Source organism: Mixophyes fleayi, chromosome 1 (assembly GCF_038048845.1).
Source record: "Mixophyes fleayi isolate aMixFle1 chromosome 1, aMixFle1.hap1, whole genome shotgun sequence".
Lineage (NCBI taxonomy): Eukaryota > Metazoa > Chordata > Amphibia > Anura > Limnodynastidae > Mixophyes > Mixophyes fleayi.
The window spans coordinates 432,377,334-432,398,197 of NC_134402.1; the positions used below are offsets into that span (position 1 = coordinate 432,377,334).

The 20,864-nt window shown below is 42.9% G+C and overlaps 1 protein-coding gene across 1 annotated transcript in view; it reads right to left on the reverse strand.

Moving 5' to 3' along the window:
• Window positions 1-18,843, reverse strand: part of SLC1A3 (solute carrier family 1 member 3) — an 84,715-nt gene extending 65,872 nt beyond the window's left edge. The window contains exons 1-2 of the mRNA XM_075184245.1: window positions 18,704-18,843; window positions 16,035-16,303 (exon numbers count right to left, since the gene is read on the reverse strand). Of these exons, the coding sequence (XP_075040346.1) occupies window positions 16,035-16,215 (181 nt within the window). The 5' untranslated portion in view covers window positions 16,216-16,303; window positions 18,704-18,843. The remainder of the gene's footprint in view (window positions 1-16,034; window positions 16,304-18,703) is intronic.
• Between the last annotated feature and the right edge of the window lie 2,021 nt (window positions 18,844-20,864).

A 20,864-nucleotide genomic window follows, 5' to 3' on the forward strand; every position in this document is an offset into this window, starting at 1 on the left:
TAATGCTAACATAAACAAGCTGGATTCTTTATATAAAGGTGCATTTCACCCCACAATCTTCCAACATAAGTTTTACAGCAGCCTCACATTACTGATCTACTGTTGTGGTCGAGGAGCCTGCTCCTTTCCCTATCAAATTCTCAGTCTGTGGCGTCCCACTTGTCACCAATCCCCTTCTCAATTCACGATGCAGCTCAGCACTCATTCACACAAGCATACAAGTGGGAAGATCACTGCCCACTTGTGTTCATATCTTCAAAATTGTGCTGTTGGGGGATCCTGCTCTTCCACTACCTAACACTCAGTCTGTAGCTTCACACTGGTCTCCATTCCACCTCTCACATCATTATACTGTCCCTGTCACATGCAGTCCTGTCCTCACTAATCACATGAGTTACCAGGTCACTGCCTCCCGCAATATCATTACTCTCATCTCCTGAAATGCTTTGTACTGCTGAGAGCACTCTAAATCACTGTCGACAACACCTCTATCTCCCCTGTCCCCCAACTTCGCTGCCTCGGTGTCATCCTCGATTCCTCTCTCTCCTTTGGCCCCCATATCCTCTCTCTCGCTAAATCCTGCCGCTTCCAGCTGCGTAACATCGCTCGCATCCGGCCCTTCCTCTCCCAAGATGTCACCAAATGCCTTATCCACTCTCTGATCATCTCCCGCTTGGACTACTGTAACCTCCTCCTTACTGGCCTTCCCCACTCTCATCTCGCTCCCCTTCGATCTGTCCTCAATGCGGCCGCTAGGCTTATCTTCCTTTCTCGCCACTCCTCATCTGTCTCCCCCCTCTACCTATCCCTTCATTGGCTCCCCTTCCCCTACAGAATCCTCTTCAAGCTCCTCACTCTTACATACAAGGCCCTCGCCAACTCCACTGCACCCTACATCTCCACCCTCCTCTCTATTCATGCTCCATCCCGCCCTCTCCGATCTGCCAATGACCGTCGCCTCTCTTCCCCCCTGATCACCTCCTCCCATGCGCGTATCCAAGACTTCGCACGCGCTGCCCCCCTCCACTGGAACAAGCTCCCTCCCTCTATTAGAACTTCCCCTAATCTGTCCAGTTTCAAACGGGCTCTAAAAACCCACCTTTTTCTTAAAGCCTTCCAGTCTCCCACTTAATTTCCTACCTTTTCTTCTACCTCTTCCCCTTCATTCCCCTTCCCTTATCCTTATCTCTCCCTCTCTCCCCTGTGTCTCTCTGTCTGTCTACCCCACCCCTTAGATTGTACGCTCCTCTGAGCAGGGTCATCTCTCCTCCTGTCCTCACCACTCTTAACTCGGCTCTCCAGCTACCTAGCCCTCCTCCTCGAGGACCCTCTTCTCCCCTCTCGCTCCTTCCTCTCCCCTCTGGGGGTTTCCCTGTCATCCGGGCCCTCCCTCTCGGGCTCAGCCGTATGCAGGACCTTCCCCTCTCCCCTCCCCCGCCCCTCTAGCTGTGCTTCGAGCTCACCGAGTTACTGTGCTTATTGTTTACTGTACTGTGCTGTCTCACCTTGTATTGTAACTTTGTCTGTCCCTGTACGGCGCTACGGACACCTAGTGACGCCTTATAAATAAAAATTAATAATAATAATAATAATAATAAATAAATAAATAAATAAATGACTTCATCAACAAATAATATATAACTAATTGGCTACATACTGTTCTATGTCTTCCCATATCGATTCTACGGATACATGAAGGGGCAGGAATATTAACAAAAATGTGCTTTGACCCTTGTCAAATACACCCTAAAATGCTGTAAAATAATGGTAGGGTCATTTTGAGAGTGTAATAGAATAGTATTATAAATATACTCAGTGGTCATGTCATATTGGCTATGTGTGCTGTCCTATACCTGTGTAGAGTAATAAATATGTATTATGATCATGGTCAGTGGTCAGATCATCTTGGGTAGACATACTGCCCTATGTCTGTATACAGTGTAATGATGATGGGCAGTGGGCAAGTCATGTTGGCTAGGAGTACTGTGCTATGTCTATATAGAGTGTAACAGAATAATTATTATCCTACTTTTGTAAGATGCCACAGTGCTCTGCAGTTCAGTACATTAGGGAGAACAGTACATACAAGGTAGACAGAATAAACGCAGACATGAAAACAAAGGGTATGAAGGACCCTGCTCATTAGAGAGTTTTTATTATAAGTTATTAGATTATACATTATAAGTGTAAGTGGGCACAGCAGAAACAAGACGAGCAAATGTGGTTCAGAGTGGAGATTGGAACAGTTGTGAGGGTGCATTAGTGTGAATAGTTGTCACGGGCACTAGGAGTCTTTACCCAGGGATCACCAGGTGATAGGCTTACCAGAGCAGTATAGGTGGTAATATGGTACTCTGGTAGCAGGGTGATCACGGAACAGGAAATAGCAGATGATGAGATGCTCAGGAAAGTCTATGACTAGCAGCACTGGCAATATGGAGGTAGTAATACACGAGGAACTGTATGGACAAAGGACACGTGAAGGTAATCAGTGGTCTGCGGTAGCAAGTTGTACCACTGCTATAGTGAGGAGGAATGTCCAACAGAAACGAGGAGGTGATGAGAGTCAGCGGTCTGCGGATAGCAAGTTGTACCGCTGTCTGAGTGAAGGAATGGAATCCAAGTGGAGGTATCCGGGAAGTCAGTGGTCTGCGTTAGCAAGTTGTACCACTGCTATGTGAGAGGATACTGGAACAGGTGAAACTGTAAACAGGGGTCAGTGGTCTGCCACTAGCAAGTTGTACCACTGAATATATATGTGAGGAGGTGCACGGGGAGAGACTGCAACACAATATATACACGGCACCTTGACTTTGATCCACAGTAATATGCACAATATAAATGTATAAATGACTGAACAACAATGCCAATATAGAAAGTCTCTTGAAGTAGTCCAGCATAAGATAACACAGTCAATGATGGCAATAGACTCAGCGGATAGCACACTCCAGAGGAGAACCAACACAGTCCAGCAAGGTATGCAATACACAGCACAGTCAATGAGAAGTATGCATACCGTGGTTCAGGAGGCAGTCAGACAGGAGTGCAGAGATACCTGAACGGCAGGAGGCCGGCAGGATGCGAAGTCCCTGGATGGGTGAAGCGGTGGTCTAGTAGGTGCAGCGCACGGGTAGGTAGACCAGCAGGGAACACAGGAAAGCGTGGAGAGCGGATCAGCAGTAGATGGATGAGTAGTGCTGAGGAGTAGCAGCAGCGGGTCTCTGCGGGAACACGGAGGTAGCCAATAGCAACCAGCAGGTGCAGTAACGATGGGACACGGGAGAGCAGAGTTGAACAGGCACTGTTGATCACGGAGAATAGCGGGTAGCAATAGTGGAGGCAGACTCAAGGAAACACGGGAGCGTTGACAAGGACTGAAGACTGAAGCGCACAGAGGCAGCGGATAGGAATCAGCCAAACAGTCACGATGAAACACAGACGGGTTGCAGGTTGAAGACTGTAGTGCACGGAGGCAGCGGATAGGAATCAGCTAGCAGTCACGATGATGAAACACAGACGAGTTGCAGGTTGAAGACTGTAGTGCACGGAGGCAGCGGATAGGAATCAGCTAACAGTCCCAATAATAAATGGTAGAGTAGAAGTGGTTAGAAGACTGTAGTGCACGGAGGCAGCGGATAGGAATCAGCTCACAGTCACGATGATACAGTAGATGGTAGAAGTGGTATGGGAACCACAGTAGTAGAAGTGGTTTGGAAACCACAGAGGTAGAAGTGGTTTGGAAACCACAGGAATCAGCTGGGCTGAATAAACGAGGAAACACAGGAACACCTTCAGAGACTCATGGGGAATGAGACTCCAAGATCAGGCAATGTGGTGATGACCACAGGTGCTTAATATAGGGAGGTTGCCTGATCTGCCAATTAAGTTAAAGGAACATACACTGAAGGTTTGGAAAGGGCTGCGCATGCGCAGTCCCTCAGGATAGAGGACGTCCACGGTTCCTAATAGTCCGGGAAGAAGCACTCACAGTTCGGTGAGTGACAGTACCCCCCCTTTTAAAGGTGGGCACAGAACGCCTGGAACCGGGCTTGTCCGGATTTTTGGAATAAAACTTCTTCAGAAGGGCAGGAGCATTAAGATCTTCAGCTTTGATCCATGAACGCTCTTCAGGACCAAAGCCCTTCCAATGAACGAGGAAACGGAGGACTCCTCGCGAAATTTTTGCATCCAATACCTCAGTAATCTCGAAATCCTCCTCCTGATGAACTTGAACTGGCTGCGGTGCTGAGGGAGGAGTCGAGAAACGGTTGATGATGAGAGGTTTGAGCAAGGACACATGGAAGGCATTGGAAATCCGAAGATTCTTAGGAAGAAGAAGTTTAACACATACTGGATTGATAACTTGGATGATCCTATATGGACCAATAAAACGAGGGGCGAATTTCATAGATGGAACCTTCAAACGAATATTTTTGGTAGATAACCAGACACGATCTCCAATTTTTAGTGGTGGAATAGCCCGCCTCTTCTTATCTGCGAAAGACTTATATTTATTAGATGTCTTCTTTAAACAGGTTTTGACCTGAGACCAGATATTTTTGAAGGTTTGACAAGCAGTCTCCACAGCAGGAACTTGGGTGGGCGGGAGGGCAGGAAATTCCGGAAAAGACGGATGGTGACCGTAGACCACAAAGAATGGAGTTTTGGATGATGACTCATGGTACATGTTGTTATGGGCGAATTCAGCCCAAGGGAGCAATTCTACCCAGTTGTCTTGGTTGGCTGAAGAGAACATCCTAATAAAAGTCTCAAGATCTTGATTGACTCGTTCCGTTTGTCCGTTAGATTGCGGATGGTAAGACGATGAGAGTGCTAATCGTATGCCCAAGGTTTTACAAAGGGCCCGCCAGAATCTGGAAACGAATTGTACTCCTCTATCCGACACAATCTCAGACGGACATCCATGGATGCGGAAGATTTCTTTAATGAAATGTTCAGCCAGAGTAGACGAGGAAGGTAAACCGGACAGAGGGACGAAATGGGCCATCTTCGAAAATCTGTCTACCACTACCCAAATAGTATTGTGATTCTTACTTGGTGGCAAATCAGTAACGAAATCCATACTAATATGGGTCCAAGGCTTGGACGGAATGGGTAGTGGTCGCAGCAACCCTGCTGGAGTTCTGCGGGAGGATTTGAACTGAGAACATAAATCACAGGAAGCAATAAACTCTTTGACGTCTCTCCTCATTGAAGGCCACCAGTAACTACGAGAGAGAATCTCAAAGGTCTTGTGTTCACCGGCGTGTCCAGAAAAACGAGAGGCATGGAACCACGAAAGGATTTTCCTCCTCAGAGTAGGAGGCACGAGGGTCTTCCCAAATGGTAGCATTTTGGTGGATGAAGCAGCCAGAGAAATACATTTGGGGTCTAGAATAGCATGGTTGGGAACCTCTTCTACATCAGAGGACGTCACAAAAGCTCGAGATAGAGCGTCAGCTTTCTTGTTCTTAGCGGCTGGTTTGAAGGTTATAATTAATTCAAAACGGGAAAAGAAAAGAGACCATCTTGCTTGACGAGGGTTCAAGCATTGAGCAGATTGCAAATATGACAAGTTCTTATGATCCGTGAAGATCGTCACCGGATGGCGAGCTCCTTCCAACAAGTATCTCCATTCCTCTAATGCAGCTTTGATGGCCAGCAACTCCTTGTCCCCGATAGTATAATTTTTCTCTGCGGGCAGAAGACCCCGAGAGTAGAAGGCACAAGGATGTAATTTTTGTTGCTCCGAGCGTTGGGAGAGAATAGCTCCTAAGCCCACATTAGAGGCATCTACTTCTAGGAAGAAGGGGAGTGTCACATCAGGCTGTCGCAGAATGGGAGCAGACGAGAAGGCCTCTTTGAGGATTTGAAAGGCTTGGAGAGCCTCAGATGACCATTGCTTAGTATTAGCCCCTTTCCGAGTTAGGGCCACAATGGGAGATGCAATGGATGAAAAGTCTTGAATGAAGCGTCTATAGTAATTGGCAAAACCTAAAAAACGCTGGATGGCACGAAGAGTAGTTGGCTGAGGCCAATGTAGTACAGCATTTACTTTGTCTGGATCCATCTTCAGGCCAACTCCGGAAACTATATACCCCAAGAATGGAATCTGGGGTAACTCGAATGAACATTTTTCCAATTTACAGAACAACGAGTTTTTCCGTAGTCTGGAGAGGACCTCTGCCACATGTTGGTGATGAGACGACAGGTCCTGTGAGAAGATCAATATGTCGTCTAGGTAGACAACGACACATACATATAATAAGTCCCGAAAGATCTCATTGATGAAACCCTGGAAAACAGCGGGGGCATTACACAGCCCGAAGGGCATTACTAAATATTCGTAATGCCCATCTCTGGTGTTAAACGCGGTCTTCCATTCGTCACCGGAACGGATTCTAATTAAATTGTAGGCACCACGAAGATCCAACTTAGTAAATATCCGAGCTCCCTTGATGCGATCAAATAGCTCAGTGATCAGCGGAATGGGATACCGATTCTTGATAGTAATGGCGTTGAGTCCACGAAAATCTATACAAGGGCGTAATGATCCATCCTTCTTTTTGACGAAGAAGAACCCAGCTCCAGCGGGAGAGGTGGAAGGTCGAATGAACCCACGCTGGAGATTCTCCTGTATGTACTCAGATGTGGCTTGAGTTTCAGGTAACGAGAGAGGATAGACCCGACCCCTGGGAGGAGTCTTGCCAGGTAGAAGGTCGATCGGACAATCCCAAGAACGATGAGGAGGAAGACGTTCAGACTGAGCTTTATCAAACACATCGGCAAATGAAGCATACTGAGGAGGGAGTCCCGGGGAGGAAGATGAGATGGAAGATCGCTGTACTTTAAGAGGAATAACTTGAGAGAGACAACGATGGTGACATTCAGACCCCCAAGACGTAACTTGAGGGGTGCGCCAGTCAATCTGGGGAGAGTGACACTGAAGCCATGGAAGGCCTAAGACAATCGGACTTGTCGTAACAGGAAGAATTAAAAACGAAATTTCTTCATGGTGTAGTACACCAATCTGAAGGGTTACTGGAGACGTACTCTGGGTGATGAGACCATTGATGAGGCGTGATCCATCTATAGCCGTCACAGTAATGGGTGTTTTTAAAGTGAACACTGGTAGGGACCATTGATTCACTAGTGATTTAGAAATGAAATTTCCTGCTGCTCCGGAATCAATCAATGCCTGTGACTCAAAGGATTTGGTAGCAAAGGAAATCGTAACATCAAAAGCGCAGACTTTAGATTTCATAGACAATGGAGAGGACTCCAGGGACCCTAACTTCACCTCTCCAGAACTAGTTAGGGCCTGGCATTTCCCGATCTCTTAGGGCAAGAGCTGAGCATATGCGTGGAATCAGCACAATAGATACAGAGTCTATTCTTTACTCTTCGTTTCCTTTCCTCTGAAGATAATTTGGAACGTCCTATCTCCATGGGAATCACAGAGGATGGAGCTGGACGAAATTGAGGGTTTAAACGAAGAGGTGCTTTGACAGCTGTTGTTTTCTCAGACTCTCTTTCACGAAATCTCATATCTACACGATGGCAAAGAGAGATCAAATCTTCTAGTGACGAAGGAAGCTCTTGGGTAGTCAGTGCATCTTTAATTTTATCGGAGAGCCCCTGCCAGAAGGCGGCAACTAATGCTTCAGTGTTCCACTGAAGTTCAGAGGCTAAGATCCTAAATTGAATGACATACTGTCCTACTGTATGGGAGCCTTGTCGCAAACGAAGAATGCTGGAAGCAGCGGAGGTCACACGACCCGGTTCATCGAACACACTTCGGAACGTGGAAATGAATTTGGCACTATCTTGTAGAATTGGATCGTTTCTTTCCCACAGGGGGGAGGCCCAAGCCAGGGCTTGACCCGAAAACAATGAGATAAGATAGGCCACTCTGGAACGATGGGTAGAAAAATTTTGAGGTTGGAGTTCAAAATGGACTGAACATTGGTTAAGGAAACCTCTACAAGTTTTGGGGTCCCCGTCATATTTTGACGGAGTAGGCAGGTGAAGCGTAGGAGCTGTAGACACCTGGGATGGCACTGGGGAAACGGAGGAAAGCACAGGAGCTTCAATATTAGCTGTAACAGTCTGTCCAGATGTTCCTTGGGAGGTTAATGATTGGTAACATTGAAGTAACAGCTGTTGGCGAGCATCCTGTTGCTCCACACGGCTGACCAGATGCTGCAGCATCTCTTTAGCGGTAGGTTCCGTATCTGGGTCTGTCATGGCCTGATCTTACTGTCACGGGCACTAGGAGTCTTTACCCAGGGATCACCAGGTGATAGGCTTACCAGAGCAGTATAGGTGGTAATATGGTACTCTGGTAGCAGGGTGATCACGGAACAGGAAATAGCAGATGATGAGATGCTCAGGAAAGTCTATGACTAGCAGCACTGGCAATATGGAGGTAGTAATACACGAGGAACTGTATGGACAAAGGACACGTGAAGGTAATCAGTGGTCTGCGGTAGCAAGTTGTACCACTGCTATAGTGAGGAGGAATGTCCAACAGAAACGAGGAGGTGATGAGAGTCAGCGGTCTGCGGATAGCAAGTTGTACCGCTGTCTGAGTGAAGGAATGGAATCCAAGTGGAGGTATCCGGGAAGTCAGTGGTCTGCGTTAGCAAGTTGTACCACTGCTATGTGAGAGGATACTGGAACAGGTGAAACTGTAAACAGGGGTCAGTGGTCTGCCACTAGCAAGTTGTACCACTGAATATATATGTGAGGAGGTGCACGGGGAGAGACTGCAACACAATATATACACGGCACCTTGACTTTGATCCACAGTAATATGCACAATATAAATGTATAAATGACTGAACAACAATGCCAATATAGAAAGTCTCTTGAAGTAGTCCAGCATAAGATAACACAGTCAATGATGGCAATAGACTCAGCGGATAGCACACTCCAGAGGAGAACCAACACAGTCCAGCAAGGTATGCAATACACAGCACAGTCAATGAGAAGTATGCATACCGTGGTTCAGGAGGCAGTCAGACAGGAGTGCAGAGATACCTGAACGGCAGGAGGCCGGCAGGATGCGAAGTCCCTGGATGGGTGAAGCGGTGGTCTAGTAGGTGCAGCGCACGGGTAGGTAGACCAGCAGGGAACACAGGAAAGCGTGGAGAGCGGATCAGCAGTAGATGGATGAGTAGTGCTGAGGAGTAGCAGCAGCGGGTCTCTGCGGGAACACGGAGGTAGCCAATAGCAACCAGCAGGTGCAGTAACGATGGGACACGGGAGAGCAGAGTTGAACAGGCACTGTTGATCACGGAGAATAGCGGGTAGCAATAGTGGAGGCAGACTCAAGGAAACACGGGAGCGTTGACAAGGACTGAAGACTGAAGCGCACAGAGGCAGCGGATAGGAATCAGCCAAACAGTCACGATGAAACACAGACGGGTTGCAGGTTGAAGACTGTAGTGCACGGAGGCAGCGGATAGGAATCAGCTAGCAGTCACGATGATGAAACACAGACGAGTTGCAGGTTGAAGACTGTAGTGCACGGAGGCAGCGGATAGGAATCAGCTAACAGTCCCAATAATAAATGGTAGAGTAGAAGTGGTTAGAAGACTGTAGTGCACGGAGGCAGCGGATAGGAATCAGCTCACAGTCACGATGATACAGTAGATGGTAGAAGTGGTATGGGAACCACAGTAGTAGAAGTGGTTTGGAAACCACAGAGGTAGAAGTGGTTTGGAAACCACAGGAATCAGCTGGGCTGAATAAACGAGGAAACACAGGAACACCTTCAGAGACTCATGGGGAATGAGACTCCAAGATCAGGCAATGTGGTGATGACCACAGGTGCTTAATATAGGGAGGTTGCCTGATCTGCCAATTAAGTTAAAGGAACATACACTGAAGGTTTGGAAAGGGCTGCGCATGCGCAGTCCCTCAGGATAGAGGACGTCCACGGTTCCTAATAGTCCGGGAAGAAGCACTCACAGTTCGGTGAGTGACAATAGTGTTATAGGGGGTAAGGTCACCTCTAAAAGAGAGATGGGTTTTCAAAGAGCATCTAAAGATTTGAAGGCTGTGGGAGAGTCTGATTGAAAGTGGTAGGGAATTCCATAAGTGGGAGCAGCACGGGAGAAGTATTGTAGGCGGGAATGAGAGGTGGTTACTAGAGACGAGACAAGGCGCAGGTCAGAGATAGATCTAACAGTGCCAGAGGCAGAGTTTTTTGATATGAGATTTGAGATGTATGCAGGGGTAGTGTTACTGAGGGCTTTGTAGGTAAGGGAGCGTAATTTGAATTTGATTCTGGAGGACATAGGGAGCAAATGTGGGGATTTGCAAAGTGGTGCAGCCCATGTGGTGCGGTGAGAGAGGAAAATAGTATTACAGCAGCCGTTAGGATCGATTGAAGTGTGGATATATGGGTGTCAGAAATGCCAGAGGAGGTGGCAACAGTCAAGATGGGAGATGATGAGAGAATTGATAAGGGTTCTGGTAGCATGCTGAGTAAGAAAAGGGCATACTCTGACATGTTTTAAGGTGGAGTCAACAGGAATGGGAAAGAGTCTTGATGTGAGGAATAAAGCAGAGGGTGGAGTCGAGTGTGACACCATGACAGCGGGCTTGGGAGACTGAGGATACTGTGGTGTTATTGACAGTAAAGGAGATTTGAGGACAGGTGGTGACTCTGGCATGAGGGAAGAAAATAAGCTCTGTTTTGGACATGTTGAGAGTTGGGTAGTGTTGGGACATCCATGTGGAGATAGCAGAAAGACAGTTTGTTACACAACATAGTACAGAAGGAGAGAAGTCAGGGGAAGAGAAGTATATTTGGGTGTCATCAGCGTAGAGGTGTTATTGGAGGCCGAATGAGTGAACTAGTGCCCCAAGAGAAGAGGTGTACAATGAAAAAAGTAAAGGACCAGGAACAGAGCCTTGTGGGACCCCAACAGATAGTGGGAGTGGTGGGAAGAATGTGGCAGAGGTAGAAACGCTAAATGATCAGTTCGTTAAGTAGGAAGTGAACCAGGAAACAACTGTGTCATGACGGCCAGTGGCGTGAATGGGGTGTAGGAGTAGAGGGTGATGAACAGCATTAAAAGCAGCAGAGAAGTCCAGGAGAATGAGTATAGAGACATGAACCTTAGATTTTGCAGTAAGTAGATCATTGATCTCTTTTGTGAGAGCAGTTTCAGTGGAATGTTGGGGGCAGAAGCCTGATTGCAGGGAGTCGAGAATGGAATGAGAAGATAGAAAGTGAGACAGGCGTTTGTACACTAATCACTCAAGTAGTTTGAAGCCAAAGGGGAATAGAGAGACATAGGGCGGTAGTTGGAGAGAGAGGCTGGATCGAGAGATGGTTTCTTCAGAATTGGTGAGATGAGCACATGGTTAAAGGAGGATGGAAATGTGCCTGTGGAGAGAGACAGGTTGAAAAGGTGAGATAGAGGTGGGCATGCATTGGAAGAGAGGGAGCGGGGAAGTTGGGAGGGAATAGGATCGAGGGGACAGGTTGTAGGGTGAGATGATGGAATACATTAATGAATCAATGTACTGTCCTTTGTTTGTATAGAGTGTAATAGAATTGTATTATAATTATGTCCAGATGTCAGATTATGTTGGGGTTGTAGTGTCCAATGTCAGTATAGAATGCAATAGAGTTGTATTAGGACTATGTTCAATGGTCAGGTCATGTTGGGTAGGTGTACTGTGTGATGTCTGTACAGAATGTAATAAAGTTGTATTATGATAATAACCAGTATTCAGTTCATTCTGGAAAGGTGTATTGTCTTGTATAGAGTATAATTGAATTGTATTATAATTATGCCCAGGGTCAGGTCCTGTTCGGGTGTAGTATCCTATGATCATATAGAGTATAATAGAGTTGTTATAATAGACTATAATCAAATTACAGTAATGTCTAGTGGAACAGTTATATAATTGGTGGGAATAAAGGCATATGTCTTGTTCTTGTCTGTATCTAAAGAAAATCCCAAAGGGACACAATGCGGAAACCAGAACACATGGCCCGGAGCTGACACAGAGGAACTGATATCTCTATAGACTCCAGTAATATAAAAGTAAGGGAAGGCAGAGAGCCTTTAATGTGGAATAGCCTGTGGTACTCTCCCCAGAGTAGAATTTCTGTATAATCAGAATAAGTAGTATATAGATCAATGATAGTGGAAATCATTTGCTTTCATTGTATATGCTTTTAATATGTTTAATATGTTTTGGAAATATATAAAAATATTGTGATGCATTGTTGCTTACTGAGCATTTTCTTTACTCAAGTCATTGACTTTGGATGTGGGAATGTTATTGCTACCATAGTGGATGAACCTCTTCCCTTGTGGCATAATTCTGGGGAAGGTCTCCAGTATTCCTCACATGCCTCCTCTCTAGCATACCTCCCATGCCTCCTCCATAGAATACTTCTAGCATACCCCCCTGCCTCCTCTTAAGTATACCTCCTATGCCTCCTCTCTAGTATAACTCCCCTGCACCTCTCCAACATACCTCCTCTCCAACATACCTACTATGCCTCCTCTCCAACATACCTGCCATGCCTCCTCTCCAACACACCTCCCATGCCGCCTCCCCAACATATCTCTCACATCTCCTCTACAACTACCTTCCATGCCTCCTCTACCACATACCTGCCATGCCTCCTCTACAACATACCTGCCATGCCTCCTCTACAACATACTTGCCATGTCTACCATGAACCTCTTCCGTTGTGGCATGCTTCCCATGTCTCCTTTACAACATACTCCCCATGTCTCCTCTACAACATACTCCCCATGTCTCCTCTACAACATACTTCCCATGTCTCCTCTACAACAAATTTCCCCTGCCTCCTCTAAAACAAACCTCTTACGCCTCCTCTTCAACAAATCTCCCCTGCCGCCTCTTCAACAAATCTTCCCTGCCTCCTCTTCAACAAATCTTCCCTGCCTCCTCTTCAACAACAAATCTCCCCTGCCTACTCTCCAACAAATCTCCCTTGCCTCCTCTTCAACAAATCTTCCCTGCCTCCTCTCCAACAAATCTCCCCTGCCTACTCTCCAACAAATCTTCCCTGCCTCCCTGACCAATCACCTGCATTTCCTACTGCAGTCACTGTATCCAGTATGCAGAGACTGAAAGCACAAGCTGAGGTACTAGGTAAGAAAAATAACTATACTACCTCTACTATGAGTACACTACTTTCACTGTCAGCCACTCTCCTCATGCACTGACTGCAGGATGAAGTCCAGGTGATTGTTAGCCACATTGCACTTCCTCCTGCAAATGATTGAGGAGTGTGGTGACATCTGGCTTGACATAGCAGTACTGTGGATGAGGGACCATTACTGGTGTCATCTACAGAAAACCAGTTAAACATTAAATGTAACATCTTTAAATAAATTTTGTTGTTCTCATTGAAAAGTTCTTCATACTAAAAATAAGAAACAAATTGAATATAAATGATAGGAATATAAGAATTGGTATTATGATTTCCACCAGCAAAGTGTAAAAAATGTCCTTTCATGTATGTGTATAAGTGGATAAGATTGTGCTCCTGGTCAGAACGGCTTACCCATGTGCTTCTTGGGTGGTCAGGAAGTAAGGAAATCATTACATATTACACCCTCCTTGTTTCCAAGACAGCTGATCTCTCCATATGCAAGTAAGCCACTCAGTGATACCAGTTATACCAAGAAAACTGAGTTGTGATTCACAGTACATCACAGCTCATTTCAATTCTTATGTTCAAATATTCTATTTTTGATTATTTTTTATTTTTTATAACTTATATCATTAACTTTAGAAGTTAAACTAGTTACAATACGACAAGATATATATGAGCAGATCCAAATAAACCAAATGGCAGATATGTACAAAGTTTAAATGCTGATTCACTTCTTCCACCTTGGATAATGTTTTAGGGAACACATGCTCCCCAACTAATGGTCTGAGCCATTTAACTGACACAAAAGTTTTATAGGAGGCTCCATAACTACTGGTGATCCTTCTATGCCAATGTGCACAGCTACTAATCACTTGGCAATGCCCTGGTCCTCTAGCGCATAGCACCACCACTATGTCTAAAGCATTAAGGATCTCTGGAATCGCTGATGTAAAGGAGGGAGGCCGTTGTAGGAGGCTCATAGCTCTGAGTTATGCAGACAGACCTACGTCTCTTCTTTTCCAGCCTCCTTCCTCTATGCCAGCGTTCACAAAGTATCTGCTTGGTTTAGGGGAGATGATAGAAAATGTGATAATAATTTATTATAATGGATTTATCTTTGCTTGTGAATGCAGCCGCCCCTGCTGCATTGCTATATTTACTGGAAAACTAATCTTCAAACTATTCGGCAGGTGTGGAAAACTCGTTTGGCAATTTACTCCTCCTGTTGTTGTATAGTTAGCAATGACTGGTTGTATAGGGTGCACTGTTGTAGTTATCATGGGGGCATGGTGTGTAGTGCACTCAGGCCCATGAATCAAAAGTGCTCCACTACTTCCTCTTGATTTGTGGGCACCTTGGCCCCATAGAGACACAACCAGGCAGGCATAATACTGGTGATTTCCAGCTTCTAGGAGCCCAAAAATCACTTTGCCCTCACCCCTCTTGCACACAGGTCCACTCCATTCATAAAATGCCCCTAAATCAAAGCCATTTCTAAGAAGAAAATATTGTTTCCAATTAATAATCTAGGTGAAGGACAATATAATGTAGTATCTAGGGCAGTGATGGGCAACAGGCAGGCTGCAGGACCTTCGCCAGCCGCCACCTAAGGTAACTGCTCCCAACCTTAATCTCTGGTTTCACGTGACCTCCTCTGCACTGCCACGTCACATGACCTCCTCTGCACTGCAACATCACGTGACCTCCTCTGCACTGCCACGTCACATGGCTTCCTCTGCAGTGCCACGTCACGTGACTTCCTCTGCACAATGCAGGAAAGTCAGGCTGCATAATGGAGGTGGGGAAGGAGACGAGGGATTGCATTGTGCTGTCCCTCCTTCCTCTGTGCGGCCTCCTTGAAAGTAGCCGTTGAAGAATGAGAGGGGACCCATCACTGATCTGGGGCCACTCAGTCAAATCTAGGAGCCAACAGAAACCAGGGAAGACGTGCATCCACTGACTTCAATGAAAAATATTCCAAGACATTAGGCACCAATAATATTTGTTTTAGGCACACTGGCTTCGGGGATTTGTATGGCCCTGTTGTAGTCTTTCCTAGTCTCAGAGAAAAAACAATTGACACCTGGGGGTAGATTCACTAAAGCTTCTAAAAAGGAAAAACAAAGGTGTAACCCATTGCAACCAATCAGATTCCAGCTATCACATTCCAAAATGTACTAGATTAATGATAGGTAGAATCTGATTGGTTGCTATGGACAACACCTCCACTTTTTCTTTTTAGAAGCTTTAGTAAACCCCTAACCCCCCCCCCCCCCCCCACACACACACATGTGTGTTTTTACCTGATTGTTAGGGGCAAGAAACACCATAAAATTAACCAGGAACAATTAGTTTACAATTTGACTAATCCTCCGTAAAAGGGCAAATTATTACCATGGCAGACAACCAATCTACAATGCAATTATTATGGTTATTTGGTTGTTTACCATGGTAACCATGTACCCTTTTTTTTTGCTTCACATATACTGTAGGGGTGTTTCACTGAATATGCTGAATATTTCCCTTTGTGAGTGTATGTAGTTTCACCCATGGATGCCATGGGAAAGTTATCAAAATGAAAATGACTCTCATATGTTGTTTTCAATGTCTTCCGCATGCACCAAGCAAAATACACCAAAACATATTTGTGTAGATGAGCCTTTAAATATTTATGATTTACAATATTGCATACACGTGTTCCTTCCATTTACACATGCACGAGAAGAAGACAGTTATGACCAGATTATAGGGCTCCAGCTACAAACATGACAGATGATGGATATTACCATTACTATATATTCTGGGGTATGTTATCCATGCATGACACTATACAAATGGTAAAACAGTAACAAGTGAAATAAACACGTCTTACCGACAATAACAGCAAATACAGTAAAAAGGACAAATCCATTCCGTTTGAAGAAACCTTTGACATCATCCTTCGTTATATTCTGCATCTTCTTCTTCGCATTCATAGAGCGTTGGCGCACACCTTGCTGGAAGCGTTCCATTCTGTTCCCAGATCTTGGGTCTTCCCCGTTGCTTTTAGTCATTTTTACAGGTCAGCGATGTCTCTCCTTTCAATATAATGGCTGGAACTTCCAGCGGGTGATCAAAGGCAGCAGAACGGCCGAAGCAGAACTGTAATACAAGATGTGAATAACCTATTATAAATATCCAGACACAAAGTCAGAGTCTTTCAATCTAATGCCACATATCGACCTTACAGGATCGTTTCTATCTACATGAAATCAGGAGAAATCAAGAGAATACAGATGAATAATTTATGGTGAATAGAAAAATCATCACACAAAAATACAATAACCTTGCACTAAATTGAACAGATGCTGCAGGGGCCACAATGCAAAATGTATCAAATAAATACAATAAAAGATATTTTAGCTTACATATATATGATAAAGGTAAAAAAAACAAGATATAGGTTTGAACCAAGTTCCTGAACCTTGTATCATCAGTGCTGTCTACATTCCCATGGAGGGAGCTCTCCTGTGCTATAAGTCATTTTGCCAACAATCTGTTATGTGCTTACAATTGAGGGGCCACAGTTACATTATAGAGGGTCCAATACATTGGTGGGTGAACCAGAGTGATCTTAACTCTTCTGCTATGTGAAGTAGATAATTAAATGCCAACCATCTTCCAACTTATACAAACAATCATAGGTTTCTGTATTAGTGGGATTGGTAACATATTAAACAAATATAGTCACTTCTACGTTATCATTACTAGAGAAGCCACTTATTCAGAATAACATTTTTTACCCTAAATCCTACTGTTCTGGACAAATATTTCAGCCAGCCTCAGTTCTTCCATGATCCATCCATTGGGTTGATAATATATGAATATAGTACTAGTTTCTATCATGTCAAACTAGCAACAGATTGATAATGAAGCAATACATTTATTTTCTTATTTTGTTTGACAACATTCCATTTTAGCACCTTCTAAAGGTTAAATAATGCACTGGAAGAATCATTTTATTATGAAAATACATTGTAACAAAAATAAAGATCATTATTAACAAAAATATATATGTCCCAATCTATTAGACCAATTCTCTGTGAAACAAAAATCAGATTAAGCTACTACAACCTTGCAAATTGGACTTTCTATTCATCCTCTGTGACCATAAATCTACAGACAAATGACTTCACTATCTCACAATTTGTATGTTTAAGTAACTGAAATCAATATCTGATCCTATGCACTTTCAAATATACTAGATATGCGGATAATCTACAGAGAGGGCTATTTAATAAGAGATAAGACTGCAAAAGCTCCGTTATCTTTGGCAAACCAATCAACCATTCATGTTGATTGATTTAGTGAAAGTAAGACAATTAAAGTTAAGATACTGCAATTTTAAACTTTGCTAGTAAATTTTCTAAGAATTTTAATTGTAAAATAAATAAATAAATAAAGCTGCAATCAAAATTAACAGTCATTGATAGAGTTTTTAGTTTGTTGGCAGAATAACTTCATTTTAACTAGTGTTGTAGATAATGTATAATATCACACTTTTTCCCACCTTACAAGCTGCTGAAAATACGCTACTTTATTTAAATTTTTTTTACATCTGCTCCAAAAATCACTACAAAAAATTAAGTAGGTATGATTAGATCGCTTCCGATTCACATAAAGTCTTGTAGAGTATCCAATGTATGCCACTCACATGGAATTTAATCTTATTTTCCTTTCACTTAAAGATTCCCTTGCTGTAACATTTCATCAGTCAAAATAATCCAAGTGCAATAAATACCATAAAATTAATTGAACAGTAATCATACACTGTACATTGTTCATTCTTCGCTTAAATCTTTTTATGCATTAACTAAAGAGTCTCTGTCAAACATCTGTCAATCTGTGGTATTATCTTACTAAACATCTCAAATTCCTATTTCCATAAAAATAAACAATGTCAGCATATATACATAGAGTATGGAACCTACAGATACATCTTTGCTTTCAAGCACTGCTTGTACTAAGCACATTCTATAAAGATGTGTAACTTTTGCTCAAGTACAAGTTAGATAACTCTATGCTACAGATCACAAACACAAGTCAATTTATTCCTGTGATACATTTACCACTAGCAACATTATCAACTACAAAGTTTCCTGTCCCATCAGTGTCAGTCAGCAACAGAGGGCAGATTGTTTGGGAATTAGTAGCAGATTTAAAACAAAATGTGTTTTGTTTATTTTAAAAAAAACAACTAAAACGTGATTCATCTGACTCGCAGATGAAAGTTTTGCACAGTAGCATAAATAATTCATTTTGAGTAAGGTAAATAGGTGGCTTTGTGTTGCAAAAAAGGAAAATATAAAACAGATACAAAGATTCTGCAGCAGTCTAAACAATCCCAGATTGTTATATAAATCAGGAACTTTTAATACACCAGCATGCATGACATTACACAACTCTCTTTTTGCTCTGAAACAGATCTCTGTCATTGCTCTTAAAGTTTTGTAGAAGGCTCTGGAGAGATGGACATGCAGATAAACCGGACCCTGCACTCACCTTTGCTGGTTTAGGAGTCTGGAGATGCGATAAAGAGGTTTCAGAGAGAACACAGAAGACAGAGACACACACACACAGGACACAGAGAACTTATGGTAACGAGCATGTGCTCCCTCATACAACAACCAACTGTGGCTCTATGACTTAAGACAGGGGGCGGAGACCATGCAGTACAGAAAGACAGTATGTTAGAGAGAAAGTGCCAGCTGAAACCAGACTGATCGCCTACAGAATATTGATCAGTCTTATCCCTGTTTTCTTTCTAATCCTTAGACCAGTTTCACGCTTTGTCAGTCCTGATTTACATGGAAGGCAAAACTTTTTCCCTGGGAATTTCAGAAAACCTGCAGTTTAAGTCCTGCTGAAGAACTCTGGAATTCAGAAAATTAGATTGAAATCTGAAACCTATGAGTATCCACCATTCTCTCCCAGATTGGAGGCTGCAGTTGCATTTGTGCAATAAATTAAAAGCATTTTTTTTAACAGTATATTTATTTTTTCTCACTATTCTATTTTTCAATTAGTAAGATTGGCCAATTATTGACTGGGGTCCTTCACTTGGATAACAATACCAAACTATTGCTCTTTAACCTTTTTGTGGGTCATTGGTCCCTTTGATGATCCGTTCAAAGCTATACCTAGAAAAATGTCAATAAGCACATAGACATAATGGGTCTGATTCATTAAGTAAAGTAAGGCAAAATAATGAGTAGGGTTTCTCATGGACAAGCCATATTACTTTGTATGGGGTGCAAATAAGTTTATTATTTTGCACATAAGTTAAATACTGGCTGCTTTTCATGTAGCACATAAACACATGATACCTTTATTTTTATACTGAAACTTAAGGTTGATCTAGGACATGCCCTACCCCAAATATAAATCTGTCCCCACATTTTAAATTTACCTCCCTCTCCAATGCAACATAGTTTTGCAGAGGTGCAAAGTTACTCCTTTTTTTTTAATATACTTTCCTTAATGAATCAGGCCCCACATGTGTATATTCAAAGTGTATTTTACATTCCACGAGATAAGAAGATGGACTACTGATTTAGTGCTGCAGGAATATTCCTACCTGATCTCCGTCAGCATACATAGGTTCTCAGCCTGGTATGACCATTGGCTGGTCTGCAGGCTGATATGGGAATATGAAACCAATATCCCTACTCTTATATTTAGACTACCATTTTAATTACAACATTTGCTTTTTTTTCCTACTGAAATACTTGTTTTTCAAGCATCATTTCTATGTTAAATGAATCATGAGATTGGACGTCTTTATTACATGTATCACATTTGTATATTTGAATGTGTTTTATTACACTGTCGTTTGTGTGCATAACAATGCTCTTTCCCATATAAATTATACATGGATAGCGCATTCCTTCTAAATATAGACTGATGACCAACCCCCACCACTTGGTATTCTATCTATCTATCTATCTATCTATCTATCTATCTATCTATCTATCTATCTATCTGTCTATCTGTCACATTATCTATCCATCTATTATCTATCTATCTATCTATCTATCTATCTATCTATCTATCGTTTTATATCTTACTTATCTCATATATATCTATATGTCACATTATCTATCTATCTATCTATCTATCTAGCTATCTATTTATCTATCTATATATATATCTATCTCTCTCATATCTATCTATCTATCTATCTATCTATCTATCTATCTATCTATCTATCTGTATAATTTGTCCTCTAATATCATCTGTATAATAGTAATACTAACTAGCTGGTCAGGTTCCATCACCTCACATGTATATTGAGGTGATCTATATACATGTGTTTGACTACATACCATTTGAATTGCTATGTTTGGGAACTGACTCTTAATTATATCACAAAGTAAAGATTTTTGGAGTAAAACTACTGTAAACATTGTGACTCACATTGTAACTCATTAAAATCATATCAATTGTTCACATACGTTGAATAAAGTAATGTGTTTGCTGACTGTAACAAACCACAAAGTCTCGTAAATTTGGACTGGACATAAACATGATATTTCCTCTACAAAGCCCCTAATTTCCTCTATTTTAATTGTCACTGAAATAAAACAGAATTAATAAAGCCGATTATTTTACGCCTAATATACAAAATCATATGCTTTAAGGGTTTATGTTCAACTGTTGCAGA